General features: G+C 44.9%; 1 protein-coding gene and 1 pseudogene across 1 annotated transcript; both read left to right on the forward strand.

The window, feature by feature from the left end:
* The first annotated feature begins 9226 nt into the window (after positions 1-9226).
* LOC109436758 (small ribosomal subunit protein eS17 pseudogene) lies at positions 9227-9616 on the forward strand (annotated as a pseudogene).
* Positions 9617-17346: 7730 nt separating this feature from the next.
* On the forward strand, positions 17347-19532 carry ZBTB12 (zinc finger and BTB domain containing 12). The gene is made up of 2 exons (XM_074332720.2): positions 17347-17493; positions 17999-19532. The coding sequence occupies exon 2, from the start codon at positions 18021-18023 to the stop codon at positions 19398-19400; it is 1380 nt and encodes a 459-aa protein (XP_074188821.1). The 5' UTR covers positions 17347-17493; positions 17999-18020; the 3' UTR covers positions 19401-19532.
* The last annotated feature ends 1150 nt before the right edge of the window (positions 19533-20682 follow it).

Genomic DNA, 20682 nt, shown 5'->3' on the forward strand with positions numbered 1-20682 from the left:
AGTATTATAAGGAATCTTGGACTTCTTTAAGAAGAAGATGAATATATACATATATACATATATATATATATATATATATATATATATATATATATATATGAATAATAAAATGGCAGTAACTACATATCTATCAATAATTACTTTAAACGTAAAGGGATTATATACTCCAATCAAAAGACATACGGTGGCTGAATGGAGAAGAAAACAAAGCCCATACATATGGTACCTATAAGAGACCCACTTCCAATTGAAAGACACACACAAACTGAAAGTAAAGAGATGGAAAAAGATATTTCATGGAAGTAAAAATGAAGAAAAGATCAGAGTTAGCAATACTTATAGCAGACAAAACAGACTTTAAGACAAAGGCTATAACAAGGACAAGAAGGACACTTCATATACAATAGCCAAGATATGGAAGCAACCTAAGTGCCCATCGATAGATGATTGGATAAAGAAGTGGTACATATATACAACGGAATATTACTCAGCCATAAAAAAAAATAATGAGAGCTTGCCATTTGAGACAACATGGATGGACCTAAAGTGTATTATACTAAGTGAAATAAGTCAGACAGAGAAAGGCAAATACCATGTGATTTCACTTATATGTGGAATCTGAAAAACAAAATAAGTGAACACCAAAAGAGAAACAAACTTACAGATTCAAAAAACAAACTGATGGTTGCCATATGGGAGGGGGATTAAGGGGTTGGATAAAGAGGTGTAGGGATTAAGAAGTACAAATTGGTAGCTACAAAACAGTCACAGATGTAAAGTATAGTATAGTAATATAGTCAATAATATTGTAATAACTACGTATGGTGCCAGGTGGATACTACATTTATCAGGGAGATCACTTCATAAATTATATGAATGTCTAACCACTATGTTATACACCTGAAACTAATGTAATATTGAATGTCAACTGTAATTGAAAAATAAAAAAGTAATCCCCAGGGTAACCACAGAGAAAATAGCTATAGAATATACAGAAAAGGAAATGAAAAAGGAATTTAAATGTTACACTACAAAAAAAAAATCAACTAAACACAAAAGAAGACACTAATGCAGGAAACGAGGGACCAAAAAAGCTATAAGCTATGTAGAAAAAAATAGTAAAATGACAGAAGTAAATCCCTCTTTATCAGTAATTACTTCACATCTAAATGGATTAAATTCTCCTATCAAAAGATAGGGTTTGGCAGAATGCATTAAAAGACATGATTTGATTATATGCTGCCTGCAGGAGACTTACTTTAGATCCAAACACACAAATATACTGAAAATGAAAGGATGGGAAAAGATATTCCATGTAAATGGTAACCAAAAGAACAGAGAGCTATACTAATATCAGAAAATACTTTAAATCAAAAAAACTTTACAAGAGACAATGAAGGACATTATGTACTAATAGAAGATTCAATACAGCAGAAGATATAACAATTATAAACATTTGTATATTTAAGAACAGATCAGCAAAATATAGGAAGCAAAAACTGACAAATTGAAGGGAGAAATACTTCTACAATAATAGTTGGAGACTTCAATTCCCCATTCTCAATAATGGGTAGAACAAACAAACAAAAGGTAAGGAAATAGAAGATTTAAACAACACAATAAATCAATCAGATATAACAGACATATACAGAACACACCATCCAACAACAACAGCATACACATTCTTCTCAAGTGTACATGGGACATTTTACAGGATAGAATATATTTGTTAAGTGACAAATTATCTCTCAATAGATTTTAAAGGATAGATATCATACACATCTTCTCCAATCACTCAGGATGAAGTTAGAAATCAACAATAGAAGTAAAACTGAAAAAAAACACACATAAATTTGTGGAAAAAAGACGATATACTCTTAATCAATCAATGGATCAAAGGAGAAATGACAAGGGAAATTATACAATACTTAAAGATGAATGCAAATGAAAACAACATTCCAAAATTAATGGGATGCAGTGAAAGCAGTGTTAAGAGGGAAAATTATTACAATTAACACTTGTATTAAAAAAAAAACAAGAAAGTTCTCAAATCAACAATCTAACTGTACAACTCAAGGAACTGGAAAAAGAAGAACATACTAACCCCAAAGCTAGCAGAAGGAAAGAAATAATAAAGATCAGAGCAGAGAAAAACAAAATAGACTAGAAAAGCAATAGAGAAAATCAATAACACCAAAAGTTGGTTCTTTGAAAAGATCAACAAACTTGATAAATCTTTAACTAGATGGGCTAAGAAAAAAACAAGAGAGAGAAAAAACTCAAATTACTAGAATCAGAAATGAAAGTGGAGATTCCTGATTCTAAAGAAATAAAAAGGATTATGAGTGAGCACTATGAGTAACCATATATCAACAAATTGGACAACCTAGATGAAATGGTCAAATCTATTTTTAATAACATGTGACACTTCACCTTTGACAAATCAATCTGCATTATCTTTTCTTAATTGAGATATAATGTACATGAGGTGCACAAATCTTATGTGTACAGCTTGTTGCCTTTTTATATAGGTTGTCATCCAAGTAACTACTACCCAGGTCAAATATGAAACAGTCCCTGTCCCCAGAAGGCTCTCATGTCCTTCCCAGTCATTTCCACCTACTCCCCAATTTAATTTTAAAATGTAGTTTTGTTACAAAATTTTTTATGTGAAAGTTCCGATCTTTCACTTCTCTTAAAATATTTCTCTTCTACTTTTCAGCCTTTCCTAAATAAAATGCCTCTTTTGAACTATAAATGTACAAAATGTTTAATTGTTCTCTTAATTAGAATTTTATTTCCACTTTTAAAGTATACAGAATAGGCCAGCCCGGTGGCTCAGGCGGTTAGAGCTCCATGCTCCTAACTCCGAAGGCTGCCGGTTCGATTCTCACATGGGCCAGCAAGCTGCGCCCTCCGCAACTAGAATGAAGTCAATGAGCTGCTGCTCAGCTCCCAGGTGGCCAGATGGCTCAGTTGGTTGGAGTGCGTCCTCTCAACCACAAGGTTGCCAGTTCAACTCCCACAAGGGATGGTGGGCTGCGCCCCCTGCAACTAGCAACGGCAACTGGACCTGGAGCTGAGCTGCGCCCTCCACAACTAAGACTGAAAGTACAACAACTTGACTTGGAAAAGTCCTGGAAGTACACACTGTTCTCCGATAAAGTCCTGTTCCCCTTCCCCAATAAAATCTTAAAAAAAAAAAAAAGTCAAATAGTTATAAAAAGAATATTTGAGCATAGACCACGGAGCAGATGATATATATTATGGATTGTGGTTAAATTTGTTAAGTGTTATCATGGTATTGTGATATTGTTTTAAACTGCTTTTGATGTTAAATACACAAACAGCAGTATTTACAGATGCACTAATGTGATGTCTGGCATTTGTTTTAAAACTGTCTGGTGGGAGGAGGAGGCCAGATGAAGCCAGGCTGGCAAACTGTTGAAAATTGTTGAAGCTGGTGATCTGTATATGAGAGTTCTGTATATGATGCTCTCTAATTTTTGTGTGTGTTTGAAAGTTTCTATAATAAAAAGTTAAAAAAAAACATTTCAACCTCCTTCAACCATTAAGTGATTAAGATTAAACAAACAAATAAAAAGACTAAACAAGACACCAAGACCCTGACACACAATAGACACTGTCAAAAATATTAAATGGGGCGGCCGGATGGCTCAGTTGGTTAGAGCACGAGCTCTTAACAACAAGTTTGCTGGCTCGATTCCCACATGGGCCAGTGAACTGCGCCCTCCACAAGTAGATTGAAAACAATGACTTGGAGCTGAGCTGCACCCTCCACAACAACATTGAACACAACAACCTGACTTGGAGCGGAGTTGTGGCCTCTTCAACTAGATTGAAAAACGACTTGACATCCTGGAAAAACATACTGTTCCCTAATATTCCCCAATTTAAAAAAATATCAAATGAATAAATGATAAAGCTCAGGGAACATAAGTATTGAATTATCTTGCCAGTTACATCAACCACCAAAATTATTAAATGAGCCTAATTTATACGTTAGTCTTTTGTGAGTTTTATTAGCATGAGTCAGTACTTTGGAGCCCAGTTATACCTGTATTCTTAAAATCTCATTTTTTAGTTCATAAAGCCAAGAATCAGATATTTTGAAACATGACCACATAAAGGTAAAGCCACCCTGTCAGAGCCACATGTTATCCTTTCCCAGATGACATGCTATTATCTTTTTATAAACTACCACAAAACCTGCCTCATAGAGTTGCTGTACTAAATGAGGTAAGGTACATAAATAAGCACCTAGCACACCAATGGGCAGGAAGCAGTAATTCTGTAAACATTGAGCCCCTGTAGCAGCCACTTCCGGTGCCTACATCTCCTCCACCCATGTCTGATTTCAGCTGTGGCTGAGGTGGATGGCGCTTTGGGCCCTCAGACTCATCTTGTGCTAAATCATCCCTACCTGGGCCTTCTCCAATGCCCCATGGGCAAGTGCAAGTAGGACAGGAGAACAAACACCCAGAGTCAACCTGCTATCAATGGAGAATGGAAATTGGTGAATAGACGCTCTGCTTCTGTCCTTTAAGTGGACAATTTCTGGAGACATTCTGTTTCTTGAGAAGGTTCTGGTGGAATCGAATGTCCACTGCACATAATAGTAACATTGCTATCTCCTAAGTCAACTTTTCCTCCTTAGAGCTCACATTCACTTCTGCTTTCTGGAATCCCCTAAATTAATTGCCTATAACTATATCTCAGGCTCTGCTTGCCAGGACATTCAAATTAAGACAGTCCCTTGCCCATCCTCCTTTCCCATAATTCATTGTTCTTTCACCAGCCCCTCAAGCCAAAGCTGGACTGTAACATTAACACACAGACTTATAATCCAGTCTCTTCCCATTCCTGGAGCACGGACCTGACACGTTTGGGATCCCTAGTGTCCAGTGGGAGAGAGATGTGAAAGCCGTCAGCATAGCCCTGAGCTGTGGCAGTCATTGAGGTTGTTCACCAATGTTCCCATTTGCTGCCTTCCAGGCACATGGTAGAACTGGATTCTTGGCTCTCTTGAAGGTAAGCATAGCCACGTGGCTTGCTTTCACCAAAGAAATGTGATCACAAGCAGTGCATATTGTTGCTTCCAAGCAGAAGTGCTGAATCGCCAGTGTGACTTGAGATACTGCAACACCCTCTTTTGATGGAGCCTCCTTTAGCCTGGGTCCCTGAGTGACTATGACGATCAGAGCCCCCAGCATCACTCCCACTGACTTAACAGGTAGCACTAGTGAGAATAAAGCTGTTGGGTTAAGCTACTGAGATTACAGGGTTGTTTGTTACTGCAGCATCACTTAGCCTTTCTGACTGATACAAGCTAAGATAGGGTACATACAAAGTTCCCAGGGACACAAAGAGGGGTATTAGTTATCTCAAGAGGTTCAGAAAAGCTTCGTAGAGGAACTGGAGATAAGCCTTAAGAGATGAGTATTCAACTATCTGACAAGGAAGAGAGAGGGCAAACCAGGCACAGAGATCCATGGAGTACACTGCTGGAACTGCAAGTAGTTCCTGAAAGTCTGAGGGTGGAAGAGGGGAGGGGAGGCCACCACAGTCAGAGGAGACCTTGGAGGAGAGCATGCTCTACTCAGGAGCCAGCGTTGGTAACTTGTAAGACAATTAGTTATGTGGCATTTTAGATAAGGAAGTGATATGATTTTATTTACATTTCAAAAATACTATTCTGGAATTATTGTGGAAGGTGAATTGGAGGGGCTGGAAGACCAGTCAAGTTAGGAGACATTTACAGTCCTGGCAAGAGATCAGGGGCTGAGAGCAAGCAGAGCAGTGGGAAAGGAGCAGCCAGGACAAATGATGAAGAGCAGACTGCAGAGGCCTCTCGGTGCTCTCCCCGGGCTCTCCCCCGGGCTCCTGGAACACCCCGGCATGCCTCTATTTCAGCGCTTACCCCGGGTACTGTGATCACCCATTTATTAAATATAGTCTTCTTGAGGATAGAAAATGTGTCTCTCCTTTTTTTTTTTTTTTTACAAATTAACATTTTATTTTATTATTCAGTTTAAAAGCCAGTGAAATATAAGAGAGGTTTTAGCTTCCTGGGAAATGAACTTGAACAAGAGACGCAAAATGGGTCCAATAAATAGATGTGGGTCTTTATCTTCTAAAGAGGTAGGTTTCTTTGTCAAGAGTTATATTTGACAGGACAATTTTCTGTATTAAAATTATTGTTTACTATTAAATGAATTTATTTCTCATTTCTTTTTTTTAAATTTTATTGTGTTAAAATACATGACATAGAATTTACCATCTTAACCATTTTTAAGTGTACAGTTCAGTGGTATTAAATGCATTCAAAATTATCACCACCGTCCATCTCCAAAACTCTTTTCATCTTGTAAAACTGAAACTTTGTACCCATTAAACAACTCCTCATTCTCCCCTCCCCCCACGGGCCCCCAGGGAGCAATCACCATTATACTTTCTGTCCCTATGATTCTGTTGCTCTAAGTATCTCATATAAGTGGAATCATGCAGTTTTTGTCCTTTTGTGTCTGGCTTATTTCCCTCAGCATAACATCCTCCAGGTCCATCCCTGTTGCAGCACATGTCAGAATGTCCTTCCTTTTTAAAGCTGAATAATATTCCATTTTGTGTGTGTGTCCACATTTTGTTTATCTATTTATCCACCAGTGAACACTTGGGTTGCTTCCATGTTTTAGTTCTTGTGAATAGTGCTGCTATGAACATGGTGTACAAATATCTCTTTAAGATCCTGCTTTCAATTCTTTTGGATATTTACCCAAAAGTGGAACTTCTGGATCATATGGTAATTCTATTTTTAATTTTTTTGAGGAACCTCTTTACTGTTTTCCATAGTGATTATACCATTTTACATTTCCATCAACAGCGCACAAAGATTTCAATTTCTCCACACCCTCAGGAAATGTGTCTTACTTTCCTTTCACCATCAGCACTAGCTCAGCGTTGGCACATTGCAGCAATGCATATATTTATTAAATGAATGGGTGAAGGATTTGGTGGCTAAGTATATATGAGGAATGAAGGGAAAAAGAGAAGTCTACATTGAATCTCAAGTTTTAACTTGGGTGCTGGGATGGATGGTGGCCCCAATGCCTATGACAAGAAGAGAAACAGGTTTGAGGAGAAAGAGAACAGATTCTGTCCAGGATACATTGTGTTTTAAGTACCTGTAAAACATTCAAGAGGAGATGGATATTCTAGACCGAAAACAGGTGGCAATTCTGGTGGGAGACAGAAATGTGGGAGTCTGTATCAGTCAGCGTTCTCCAGAGAAACAGAACCAATAGGAGATACAGTCAAACGTCACTTTATAGCTCTTTGCTCTATTAAACTTTGCAGATATTGCATTTTCATCAACATCAAGGCCAGACCCTCCACCTGCAAAAAGACTACGACTCACTGAAGGCTCCAATGATGACTAGCACTTTTTAGCAATAAAGCATTTTTTAATTAAAAATACATTGTTTTCTTAGACAGAACACTATTGCACAGTTAAAAGACTACAGTATAGTGTAACATAACTTTTATATGCACTGGGAAACCAAAACATTTGTGTGACTCACTGTATTACGATATTCGCTTTATTATGGGGGTCTGGACCCAAACCCACAATGTCTGCAAGGTGTGCCTGTATATAAAGAGGTTTATTTTAAGGAATGGGCTCATGCAATTGTAGGGGCCGGCGAGTCCAAAGTCCATAGGGCAAGCCAACAGGCTGGAAACTCAGGGAAGGGTTGATGTCATAGTCTTAAGTGTGAATTTGCAGAGCAGGCTGGCAGGCTGGAAACTGAGGCAAGATTTCTGTTACAGTCTTAAGGCAGAAATCCTCTGGGAAACCTTAGTTTTTGCTCTTAAGGCCTTCAACTGATTAGATGAGGTCCATCCACATTATCAAGAGTAATCTCCTTTACTTAGAGTCAACCGAGTATAATGTTAATCATAGGCTACAAAATACCTTCACAGAAACACCCGGACTAGTGCTTGACTAAACAACTGGGCACCATCACCTACCCAACTTGACACATAAAATTAACCATCATAGTCACAAGGTGGTACCCAACTTCTTAAGAGCAAGCACATGCTATCACCCAGTGAGAACGTGATAAAGGCCAAGAAGGTCAAGGACACCGACAGTTAAAAGGTGGACAAAGGGAAGAGAATGGGGGGTTATAAGAGACTGAGGTTGGAGAAGGAAAGGAATGGAAAGAAAAGGTGTCACAGAAACCAGGACAAAGCAGTGTGTCAAACCAGCATGATCCAGTGTGTTGCAGGCTGCAGAAAGCTCAAGTGAGGTGACGACTGAAAACCAGGAAGCCTTTAGTGACCTTTCCACAGGAGGCAGCAGTCGTACCGATGGTGGGAGTGTAAACCTGTACAACTGCTTCTGAGAATGCTTTATCATTGGTCAGGTGAGTGGACTGTGTGCAGACCCTGCCACCCGGCAGGCCCACTCTTAGGGATATACGGATGCTTCTACTCAAAGTGCAGTCCACAGGCTGACAGCAGTGGCATCGCCCAAAGCTCCTGGAAATGGGCCTTCAGGTACCATTCAGACCTGGTGGCTCAGAGTCTGCATTTGAACAAATCAGATGGAAGTTGGAGAAGCACTTAATCTTCAAACTTTTTTGCTCATCTTAAAAGAATTTTGCAAACTATGTACCCCCTTGAACATTTTTATGCTGCTATCTAAAATTTTTCCTCAAATGTTTAAGTAGTTGCAAAAGGATGCAATTTCTAGTGTGTTGTCAACATTGACCTTTTTTAAAAAATGTTATTTCACTCTTTTAACATACCTTCTGATTCATTAATAAGTACATGATCACTCTCTTCTTTAACAGTCAGAAATTTCATATTGCTCCATTTTTTCTGAACTCATGTTTCTTTTTCTACCCCCAAAACATTATACTAATATAATACATTTTATGCTTGAAAATCTTCTATTAAAAAAAGAATAAAAAAAGAAAATCTTCTATTTTCTGCAACAAAAATATGTTTATAAATTAAAATTGAATTTTTAAAATTTCTATGGATGGCCTTAAGGCTTTATGTTTAACTTTTTCTTCTGAATTAAGTAATTATTATGATTATCATTAATAATTTATCAAAACAACATTAATATATTACAAATTTTGTTAAATAATGATTAGGCATGAAAAAGTAAAATTGGCTCTTTCACTAGGGACCAGCCAAGATGGGCCGCGTTTGCACCAAGCCAGTGAGGCAGGCGGCCCGGGTCAGCGTCGGAAAGTACCACACGTGCTGGGTGACGACGACTTCTACACCAACACGTGCATGTTCGAGGAGATCACATTATTCCCAGCAAGGAGCTCCGTAACAAGATAGCGGGATGTGTCACATCTCTGAGGCCAGTAAGAGGTATCTCCATCAAGCTGCAGGAAGAGGAGAGAGAAAGGAGAGAGAATGACGTTCCTGAGGTCTCAGCCCTGGGTCAGGAGATCACTGAAGTTGGTCTGGACACTAAGGAATGCTGAGCTCTTGGACTGTGGCAGTCTGTCCAACCCTGCAAATCACTCAGCCTACAGTTGGGATGAATTTCAAAACACCACGTGGAGCTGTTTGAATCCTCCTTCTGTGCTATAATATTTTCAATAAACCATAGACAACCCCTCCTAAAGAAAAGTAAAATTGTATTGAAAGTGCAATTCTAAATTAGATGGTTGGGACACTTTCATGTATGAGCATTACTTATTGCTAGAATCAGATAGGATTCAACATGAATTCTATTTCTATTTTTTATTTTCATAGATGAAAGAACTGAAAGTTTTGTTTCCATAAATATGTAGATGGGAATGGAAAGAATTTTGTCATAGTAATGTCACTAATTTCTTTGAAATCACATGAAGTTATATACCAAAACACAGTGATCTATCATCAAAAATTAATCAGCTGGTCTCTTCAACAAATGGTGCTGAGAAAACTGGATATCCACATGCAAAAGAATGAAGTTGGACCTCTACCTCACACTATATACAAAAGTTAACTCAAAATGGATCAACAACCTAAGTATAAGAGCGTAAGCCATAAAACTCTTGGAAGAAAACATAAGAGTAAAACTTCATGACTTTGGATTTGGGAATATGTTCTTAAATATGCCACCAAAACCATGAGCAACAAAAGGGGGAAAAAAGATAAACTGGACCTCATCAAAATTAAAAACTTTTGTACATCAAAGTGCATTTTATCAAGAAAGTGAAAAGACAACCTACAGATTGGGAGAAAATATTTGTAAATCACGTATCTTATAAGGATCTGGTATCCAGAGTATGTAAAGAACTCTTAAAATGGGTAAAGGACTTGAATAGATATTTCTTCAGAGAAGATATACAAATAGCGCCAACAACCACATGAAAAGATATTCAACATCAGTAGTCATTATGAAAATGCAAATCAAACCACAATAAGTTACTACTTCACACCCACTAAGACGTCTATTAAAAAAGAAAATAACAAGTGTTGGCTAGGATGTGGAGAAATTAGGACCTTTGTACAATGTGCTGATGGGAATGTTAAATGGTTCAGCCATTGTGGAAAACAGTTTGGTGGTTCTTCAAAAATTAAATCTAGAAATAACATATGACCCAGAAATTCAATTCCTAGGTATATACCCAAAAGAACTGAAAACAAGAACTCAAAACAAATACATGTACACACATGTTCACAGCAGCATTATTCACAACAGCCAAAAGGTGGAAAGAGCCCAAACGTCCACGAACAGATGAATGAATAAACAAATTGTGGTAGATCAGTGCAATGGAAGATTATTCAGCCATGAAAAGGAATGGAGTACTGGTACCTGCCACAATATGGATGAACCTCGCAGACATTATGCTGGATGAAAGCAGCCAGACACAAAAGGCCACATACTGGTATTATATGATGCCATTTATACAAAATATCCAGAATAGGCAAATCCATAGAGACAGAACACATATTGGTAGTCGCCAGGGGCTGAAGGGAAGAGAATAAGGAGCAACTGCTTAACGGGCAAAGGGTTTTCCTTTGGGATGATGAAAATGCTTTGGAACTAGATAGCGGTTTTGGTTGCACAGCACTGTGAATATACTAAATGCCAATGAATTATTCACTTCAAAATGGTTAATTTTTTTTAATTTTTAATTTTTTTAAATTGAGGAATATTGGGGAACAGTGTGTTTTCTCCAGGGCCCATTAGCTCCAAGTTGTTGTCCTTCAATCTAGTTGTGGAGGGCGCAGCTCAGCTCCAAGTCCAGTTGCCATTTTTCAATCTTTAGTTGCAGGGGGCGCAGCCCACCATCCCATGCAGGAATTGAACTGGCAACCTTGCTGTTGAGAGCTCACACTATAACCAACTGAGCCATCCGGCTGTCCCTCAAAATGGTTGATTTTATGTTATGTGAGTTTCACCTCAATAACAAAAAGGGTAGATCAATCAATCAATCAATCAATCAACTGACACTCAATGAGTTCTCCTTCATTTACGTTGAAAGGAAATAGAGAAAGCACCTGACTTGCAGAAAGATATCACTAGGTCACTCATTTTCTCAGAACCAACACAGATTTTGAAACAGTCCCTTTGGTGCCATGGTGTAGTGACCCTTGAACTCCCCCTTGGGCCTCTTTCTGTGGTAAGGAAGGGTCAGGCAAAGGGAGGGGAAAGGGGTTCCTGCTCCTCCTTCATGGGGCCCTTTCAGGCCCATCAGCACCCCCAACATCAGGAAGTGTCAGATCTGAGACGAGTTCCCTTACACCCTTGCCAGTCCCCCTATACCGCAGACAGTCTGCTCACACTACAGGGGTACACATGGCCCAGCCTGAAGATTGCTGCCCTGGAGAAGCTTACACGTTGTACCCAGAGAAGGGGAAAGGAGAGCTCACAGCAGCATTGTGGTGATAACCACCCATTAAACAGAACAAATATCATTTGACAGGACGAGTGATTCATAGATTGTGATGTAAGCATGCCACAGGAAGAAAGTGAGTGAATGCCAGCTACACAAGTCAAAAAAATCATGATACTGAGTAACAAAGCCAGCCCCGGAGTATGATTCCATCTGTGTGAAGATCGAACAGGCAAACTAAACAGTATGCTGTTTAGGAACACCTAACATGCAGAAGTAGTGAAGCTGTGAGAAAAGCAAAGGGAATATACCTAAGAATTCAGGGTAGAGATCACCCTGCATGGAGGGAGAGGGGCGCAGTCAGTGTGGAGCAACAGGAAAGCTGAGGTCCTAGGAATTTCTTCCTTAAGCTGCGATCAGGGGCCCAGGTGTTCTGTTTCATTCATCTTTAACTAGACATGTTCACTTTATATATTCTTCTATCTGTAGAATACAGTCACAATAAATATTTTTAGGAGAGGGTGAGTGTGAAGAGTGAGTGAAGAGGGTTGCTGGCTGGGCCAAGAAGTGGGAGGTAAGATGTGACGAAAGCCAGAAAGAGACCAGGTTTTAAAAGGATTTCTTTTTTTAACACAGCAAAGAGTTGTCTGGGTTTATAGTATTGGGGATAAGTGTGATAAGCCCAGGATGGCGAGAAATGGAGCAAGGTTAAGAGTGGGGTGTAGGAAAGAAGGATTGGCTTTCAACAGACTCTGAAATTAAGGAAAGGGAAATAAGAAAGAGATATTTGGGGGTGTAAAGGAGGGCACTCAAGGACCCTCTTAAGATTCAGGGCAGTCTGCTGAGAGAGGGGGATCGGGAGTGGGGTAGGGGGAACTCAGGAGAGTGGACAAGGTTAGAAGGAAGCTGTGGTGAAAAGAGGGGCTCTTTCAGGTGCACAAAGCAGCACCCAGAGCCAGCTGAGGTGATGGCATTTTGATTGGACAGGGAAGGAAGGGATGGAGGGAGGGAAGAAGGCCTGATAGAAAAGGAAATTGGGGTGTGGGTTAGGTCATTTGCACGGGCCCTGGCAGGCCTGGGGAGGGTAGCCTGAGCCAGGTACCCAGGAACCCAGGCCTGGAAGTCTGTTGCTTCTGGCAACAAGGAGAGGTAGGAAGTAGCAGAGCAGGATTCGCTGGCTGGGAGGGAGGGGTATTTGGCATGAAGTAGAAGAGTCCTGTTCCCGGGATTGACAATGGAGCTAGGAGAATCTACCATCATTTCCCCAGACCTAGCGCTCAGCAGGGTCTGGGAGGGGGTGGAGGAGTTAGAGGGGGGAAGCGGGGTTTGCAGGGACAACTAAATTCCCTCTAAGGTAGGAGGGGGAGCGAAGAGTATGTCAGGAGGCTGACGCAGTGAGGGGATTTCAAAGAACTGGGGAGAATGAGTTACAAGGAAGAAGGAAGCGCCAGCCTCGAGGAATGGTCAGGGAGCTGGGTACAATGCTAGAGATGGATAGGAATTTAGAGAAGGTGGTTTTGCAAATGGATGGGAGTGGTTTAGGCCCTTCATTTCATATGGTTTCTTTTCTCAAGCTGTGAGCCCCTGTCTCCATTGCCTGCACAGCCCGAACGGGTCGCAGTTTTCATCAGGGTTCCTCCAGTGTGGGCAGAGCTGAATGTGGCTCAAAGGAGAAAGGGGAGAAGTTGAAGGTTTTGTGTAATAAAGGAAAGTTTTGTCAGTGTGTGTATTAAAAAGTCCATACTGGGCCATCCCGGTGGCTCAGGCGGTTAGAGCTCCATGCTCCTAACTCTGAAGGCTGCCGGTTCGATTCCCACATGGCCCAGTGGGCTCTTAACCACAAGGTTGCCAGTTCAATTCCTCGACTCCTGCAAGGGATGGTGGGCTCTGCCCCCTGCAACTAAGATTGAACACGGCACCTTGAGCTGAGCCGCCTCCCGCATGGCTCAGTTGTTGGTTGGAGCACAGGCTCTCAACCACAAGGTTGCCAGTTCAGTTCCTCGACTCCCGCAAGGGATGGTGGGCAGCGCCCCCTGCAACTAAAATTGAACACAGCACCTTGAGCTGAGCTGCCGCTGAGCTCCCAGATGGCTCAGTTGGTTGGAGTGCATCCTCTCAACCACAAGGTTGACGGTTCGACTCCCGCAAGGGATGGTGGGCAGCGCCCCCTGCAACTAGCAACGGCAACTGGACCTGGAGCTGAGCTGCGCCCTCCACAACTAAGACTGAAAGGACAACAACTTGAAGCTGAACAGCACCCTCCACAACTAAGATTGGAAGGACAATAACTTGACTTGGAAAAAAGTCCTGGAAGTACACACTGTTCCCCAATAAAGTCCTGTTCCCCTTCCCCAATAAAATCTTTAAAAAAAAAAAAAAAAGTCCATACTGACTCCTCTCTTCCTTCCTTATTGGTTGCTCAAGGAATACGGTTTTTCCAGTCTGGGCTAAGCAGAGTTGCAAAAGCAAATCCACTGCCAAAAATACTTTGACTGCCTCAGAGAAGTGTCTAAGCGTTCCTACTGTTTGGGATTTTCTAGGCCACTGCTTACCCCCATCAATAACCAAGAGTGGTTCTCTGAGCCACAGAGCCAGCCAATCCTTGACTGCTTCTCCTAGACACACACACAAACACACATCGTTTCAGAATGAGCTTTTATGGACTCATCAGGCTGGAAAAGGCTTCAGAGAACAATCCCTCCGTTTCATTGAAGAGAATGCTGAAACCTCTGGGGTCCTGTGGACTTCAAATCTGGACTAGAACATAGACCTTTTGTCTCTTAGTCATTCCTTCCATCCCTAGTCAGATTTTATTTCTCAAACCCACTAAGAATCCTGAATTTATCTGTGAATTTTACACTAGGGCATTAGGTGCTGTCAGTAAAGGCCGGGAAGATCTCTCATCTCATACTGGCAGAAGCTGGGGACCAGGGGCCAAGGAGGTATGTGGGAAAGCAGCCCTATGTGTCCCCACTGGACTCTATGGGAAAGACAGCCTAGTGCACTATTGATTGTTTCCATATAAAACTGTAACAGGGAGGGCTGAGCACTTCAAGACTCTCCACCTGCCACCAAGGAACACGTGTTTTAAACTGTAAACTGAGATTAGGCCCCGTCCCATTCACAATCCCAGGAAGAAGTAGCAAGAAGGGGACAGAACAAAACTTTACAAAGTTAAATTCTTACCTTGACAGCTTTTTGTATTTCTGCTCATACTGGAGGGTGAACTGTTGTTTTTGAGAAGTTTGGCAATGAGGAAAAGAAGGGAGGCGATAGGGAAACAGAATTTTTAAACTTCTCTTGAAAATTTTGTCGTCTGTCTCTCAGGCAAACAGGAAGGGAGCTATCACTGATTCAGCACCTACTATATGCCAGGCTTACTTAAACCTCAGTTAGCCCTGTAAGGAACTGTAATTCAAAGATAAAGACACTGTGATTCAGAGAATTAAGTAAGTTGCCCCAGGGATCTTTTATTTATTTATTTATTTATTTATTTATTTATTTATTTATTTATTTAAGAATATTTTTCCAGGACCCATCAGCTCCAAGTCAAGTAGTTGTTTCCATCTAGTTGTGGAAGGCGCAGCTCACAGTGGCCCATGTGGGGATCGAATCGGCAACCTTGTTGTTAAGAGCACCACGCTCTAACCAACTGAGCTAACTGGCTGCCCCCCAAGGGCCCTCTTTTAGTAAGTAATGGAATATGACTTGAGCCTATGTGTGTCTGACACAAAAGCAAAAGTTCTTCCTCCAATCCACAAGGCCTGACTACAAAGATTTCTACAAAGAGGGCTTTTCAGAATAGAGAGAACTGGGTGGAGGCATACAAGTCAGAGTATTTAAAAGGGAAAAGCAAAGAGTCAAGGCACCACCTACAATGCCACACACACACACACACACACACACACACACACACACACCCCCCCCCCCCGCCAACCCTCCTCCACCCTCCTCTACACCACCCCCACTACCACCCCCCTTCACCCCTCACCCCCCTACCCCCACCCCTTCCGCAAAAGGGCATCCCTTCAGTTCAACAATTCAATTTAAGCCAGGAACAAACTTTTTATGGGTGGATTCTGGCTTTGCTGAAGAGGAATTACTTCAACAGTCAGTCATTTATTGCATGACTTTAATTTGCAAAACATAACCCACGACATAATTCCTGCAATCAAGATGTTTACTTGGGGAAACCAAATCGCGAACGCATTATATAACAAGCATTTTCATCAAAATTGATGTGTAAGGAAAACGCTCTAGTCTCCTGCAGGGTGTAGTAAATTCATTTGGCAGGAAACAGGGGCTTCTTCACCTGGACTTGGATGGGTGGGGAAGTGTGGGTATCAAAAATGCAAGGAATAGGGGCGAGGGTAGCCAGTCTTCAAGGCGCTGATAGATGCTAGTGGTGAAGCTGTGGAGACCTGCAGCTTCCTTTGGTAATGAGGGGAAGAGAAGGCGGAGGTGTAGCTGAAGGGAGGTTTCGTTTAGGGTGGTGGAGCTCTGACCTTGTCAGTCTGGTGAAGGGACGAGTACAATTGGGAACATTAAAGATAGTACAATCGTACTAACAAATAATCACATAATTAGTGGTACTAGAGATGAGATGGGCAAGGTCATCGGCAGTTCAAGTGGAGGGAGTTTGCCTTCACAAAAAGTTGAAGTCGATTCTGAGAATGGAGAGGAGGGGAGGACAGATGGGATTTTACACGCTCTTGAGACGGAGAGGAAAGTTGAGGGTACTGGATTGTCTGGCCTGGTAGGAAGTTAAAACGTATTTTAGGCCAGGTGGGCTGGGATGGTTACTAGCTTCAGTTCCGTTGGGAAGGCCTGGAAGTGTGGCAGAAGAACTGTGAACATACTCAAAGCGGGATGCACGCGTGGGCAACAGCGACTAACAGCTCAGAGCCGGGGACGGGGGTGTGTGTGTGGGGGGGGTGCGATGGGTGGGTCTGGGGCCCTGGGAAGGGCTGTGCCTGTAACCCGGACCCCGATCAGCACAGCTTGGCCAAAGCGACATCACCACTGGAGCAGGTGGCGGCGTCGCCGCGAGGAGACAAGCCCGCGGGCAGAACGACGGGCGGGGCGCGCGCGCTGGAAGGCGCGGAGCCCGCGGCACCGCGGGCCGCCGGGATCGGGGGGCGGACCCGGGCGAGCGGGCCTCCGCGCGGCACTTGGCACGCACGCGCAGATGGGCCGCGGGGCCCGGAGGCACAGAGGAGGGGGAGCGTGAAAGAGGGGGATGTGGAACGTATTTCCGCTCTGGCGGACAAATAATACCGGCCAAAGGGGAGGCCTGGTCGTCCGGCCCTTTAACCGTGTGGGGGGGGCTGGTGAAGAAAGGGGGGTCGGGAAGGGGGGACTCCTGCTCCTTTAATTCCCTCCCCTCTTTCTCCTCCCCGAGTTCTTGTCGCGGCCGCCGCGCGCGGGGCCTGGAACACACAGCACGAGCCACCCCCGCCCCTCCCCCCTGACGCCCACGCGGAGCCGGCCCCGCGCGCGCACCCTGTGCACCCACGCGCCTGCGCGCTGCCCAGGCCCTGCCCGAGTGTGGGGGCGCCGGCGGCCCCGGGGGGGTGGGGGAAGTAGGGGGGGAAAAAAACAGCGCGCGGACCCGGGCCAGGTGAGAGGCGCGTGCACTCAGGGTCGTGGGGCTGGGGGGGGCGTGCCACGGAGCTCTGAGCGGGGGGGTGGCGTGCACCATGCGTGCAGGCAGCGGGGGGAGGACGTGAAAGGCGCGTGCAAACGTGCAAAGGGGGGGCGGAGGAAAGAGGCAGCGAGTAAAGGGGGCGGGGTGACAAGAGCCTGCATCCTGGGCACCCCAGAGTCTAGAGCCCAAGGCCTCTGCTACCCCTTCCTCTGTGATTCCGAGGGCACGCGGGTTCTCCCCATCCTCGCGGTGCTGTTGGGCTGGGGGTACGGACGCCGCTGCCCCGCCCCCGGGAACCACGCCTCCCTCCCTTCGGAGGGACAGCGCCTCCCCCCGGGGCAGGGGAAACTGAGGAAGAGGCCTGAAGACTGGGAGATGTGATGCTGGGGGACCGGGCAAGAATGGGGGCGAGGGGCCTGGAGCCTTGGCTTAGGAGAGCCAGAGACCTTTGTCTCTGACCGGTTTCCTTCCCGACCAGGGTTGCCCACTCCCCCGCCACAATGGCCTCTGGGGTGGAAGTCCTGCGCTTCCAGCTGCCTGGCCACGAGGCCGCTACGCTACGGAACATGAACCAGCTCCGCGCAGAGGAGCGGTTCTGCGACGTGACCATTGTGGCCGACAGCCTCAAGTTCCGCGGCCACAAGGTCATCCTGGCTGCCTGCTCCCCTTTCCTGCGGGACCAGTTCCTGCTGAACCCCAGCTCTGAGCTGCAGGTCTCACTGATGCACAGTGCACGCATCGTGGCCGACCTGCTGCTCTCCTGTTACACGGGTGCCCTGGAATTCGCAGTCAGGGATATCGTTAACTACCTGACGGCTGCCTCCTACCTGCAGATGGAGCACGTGGTAGAGAAATGCCGGAATGCCCTCAGCCAGTTCATTGAGCCCAAAATAGGTCTCAAAGAGGATGGGGTCAGCGATGCCAGCCTTGTGAGCAGTGTCAGTGCCACCAAATCCCTCCTTCCTCCTGCCAGGACCCCAAAGCCAGCCCCCAAACCTCCCCCCCCACCCCCTCTACCCCCTCCGCTGCTGCGGCCTGTGAAGCTAGAGTTCCCGCTGGATGAGGACCTGGAGCTGAAGGCCGAGGAAGAGGATGAGGACGAGGACGAGGATGTGTCTGACATCTGCATTGTCAAGGTGGAGTCGGCCCTGGAGGTGGCACACCGGCTCAAACCTCCCGGAGGCCTAGGAGGAGGTCTGGGCATCAGTGGCTCAGTGGGCAGCCACCTGGGGGAGCTGGCCCAGAGCAGCGTGCCCCCCAGCACTGTGGCCCCACCACAGGGTGTGGTGAAAGCCTGCTACAGCCTGTCTGAGGACGCAGAAGGGGAGGGCCTGCTGTTGATCCCCGGAGGCAGGGCCAGCGTGGGGGCCACTTCGGGCCTAGTAGAGGCAGCAGCAGTGGCCATGGCTGCCCGGGGGGCGGGGGGCAGCCTGGGGGCAGGGGGCAGCCGGGGCCCTCTGCCAGGGGGCTTCTCCAGTACAAACCCCCTAAAAAACATCAAGTGCACCAAGTGCCCGGAAGTGTTCCAGGGCGTGGAGAAGCTGGTCTTCCACATGCGGGCACAACACTTCATCTTCATGTGCCCGCGCTGCGGCAAGCAGTTCAACCACAGCAGCAACCTCAACCGCCACATGAACGTGCACCGCGGCGTCAAGTCACACTCTTGTGGCATCTGCGGCAAGTGCTTCACGCAGAAGTCCACACTGCACGACCACCTCAACCTTCACTCAGGAGCGAGGCCCTATCGCTGCTCCTACTGTGACGTGCGCTTCGCCCACAAGCCTGCCATTAGGCGGCACCTCAAGGAGCAGCACGGCAAGACCACGGCCGAGAACGTGTTGGAGGCCAGCGTGGCTGAGATCAACGTTCTCATCCGCTAGCCGGGCAGGCACTGGGTGCCTGGGTTGGGTGGGAAGTTGGCTCCTTGACCCAGGAGAATAGGGGGTGTGTGTTGGGGACAAACAGGTACGGTGGGGAGCCTGAGCAGACATACACATCCTGAGGGAGGCGCCCAAATTCCTTGGGGAGAAGATCCTGCGTCTTCAGAAGAAAAGGATGGAGAGCCAGAGGGTTCTTGGAGAAGGCCAAGGGAATATGGGGTCCCAGAGAAAGACTGTCTTCTCTTAGAGGTGCATGGAAATGTGGAGGGAGGGAAAGGGTCCTACAGAATGAGGAGGAAAAAAGACTGGAAAATGTTTTATTACTGGCTAAGCCTTCCCAGGGAGAGGTCTGACACTTCTTGAGGTAGGGGTGGGGGGGAGGGAATCGGGAGGGAATTTGGCAGGAGGCAGCTCACAAGCTTCTGCTTAGAATAGATCCTTGGGAAAGGGACTGGTAGGGGGAAGGATTATTGAATCCCAGGAAAGTAAGGGGGGACAGGTCTTGCATGCTGGGAGAATGGGACTGTGGGTACAAGGCTCACCAAAATTCTAGGGAGAACAAATAAGGTGGCAGGTAAGAGAACATGGGTGAGCATCCTAGGTAGATATTGGGAAGTGGGGTACAATAGCAAGAACAAGAAATAGTAGGGGGTGGGGGGTAGGGCACTTAGATGAAAGGACACAAGAAGGGCTGTTTGGGGGGAGGGAGAGGAGTAGAAACATACAGTATTTTTTAAAGAAACAAAACGTATTTTTTAGGATTTTTTCTGGAGTTTGGGCTTTTAGTTTTTCTGCTTTTGTTTTCCACAAAATAAAAAAAGAACAATTTTTTTTTCTTTATATACTCTGGCAACTGCTTGTAAATGACTGACCCACCCTAGACAGCCTTTTATTTGCTCAATACCCAGAAGTCACAACTCATGCAGGTCCCATGCCTAAAGGAGCCTTGACAGCAGAAGAGCAGTGTGACAAGTGGGCTCCTCTGACCAGGTACCTTCCCAGTTCTGCAACTTCAACACCTGGCAGACACCTCACAGCACGAGTGTTCTGTGATTTGTTTGGCAGTGGTGGTAACACGTGACCTGCTCCTCTGAGGAGTTTGGTATCAGGGCCAGGGATATGCTACAGGTGTGATCATTGTGCCCACCGAAAGTGTAAGCAGGAGCCTATGTTTGGGCGTTTTGGTCTGGGGAAAGGGCACACGCCCTCGGGAAAGCTAAAAACCACTTTGTTTGGATTAGGGTATGGGGAAGACTACAATTCCCAGAAAGCTCTGGAAAAG

This window comes from Rhinolophus sinicus, chromosome 2 (assembly GCF_057876585.1).
Source record: "Rhinolophus sinicus isolate RSI-liver-muscle chromosome 2, RSI-T2T, whole genome shotgun sequence".
Taxonomy (NCBI): domain Eukaryota; kingdom Metazoa; phylum Chordata; class Mammalia; order Chiroptera; family Rhinolophidae; genus Rhinolophus; species Rhinolophus sinicus.

Excerpts from the sequence above, each read along its gene's own strand:
- ZBTB12 (XM_074332720.2), top strand. The coding sequence starts at position 18,021 with ATGGCCTCTGGGGTGGAAGTCCTGCGCTTCCAGCTGCCTGGCCACGAG.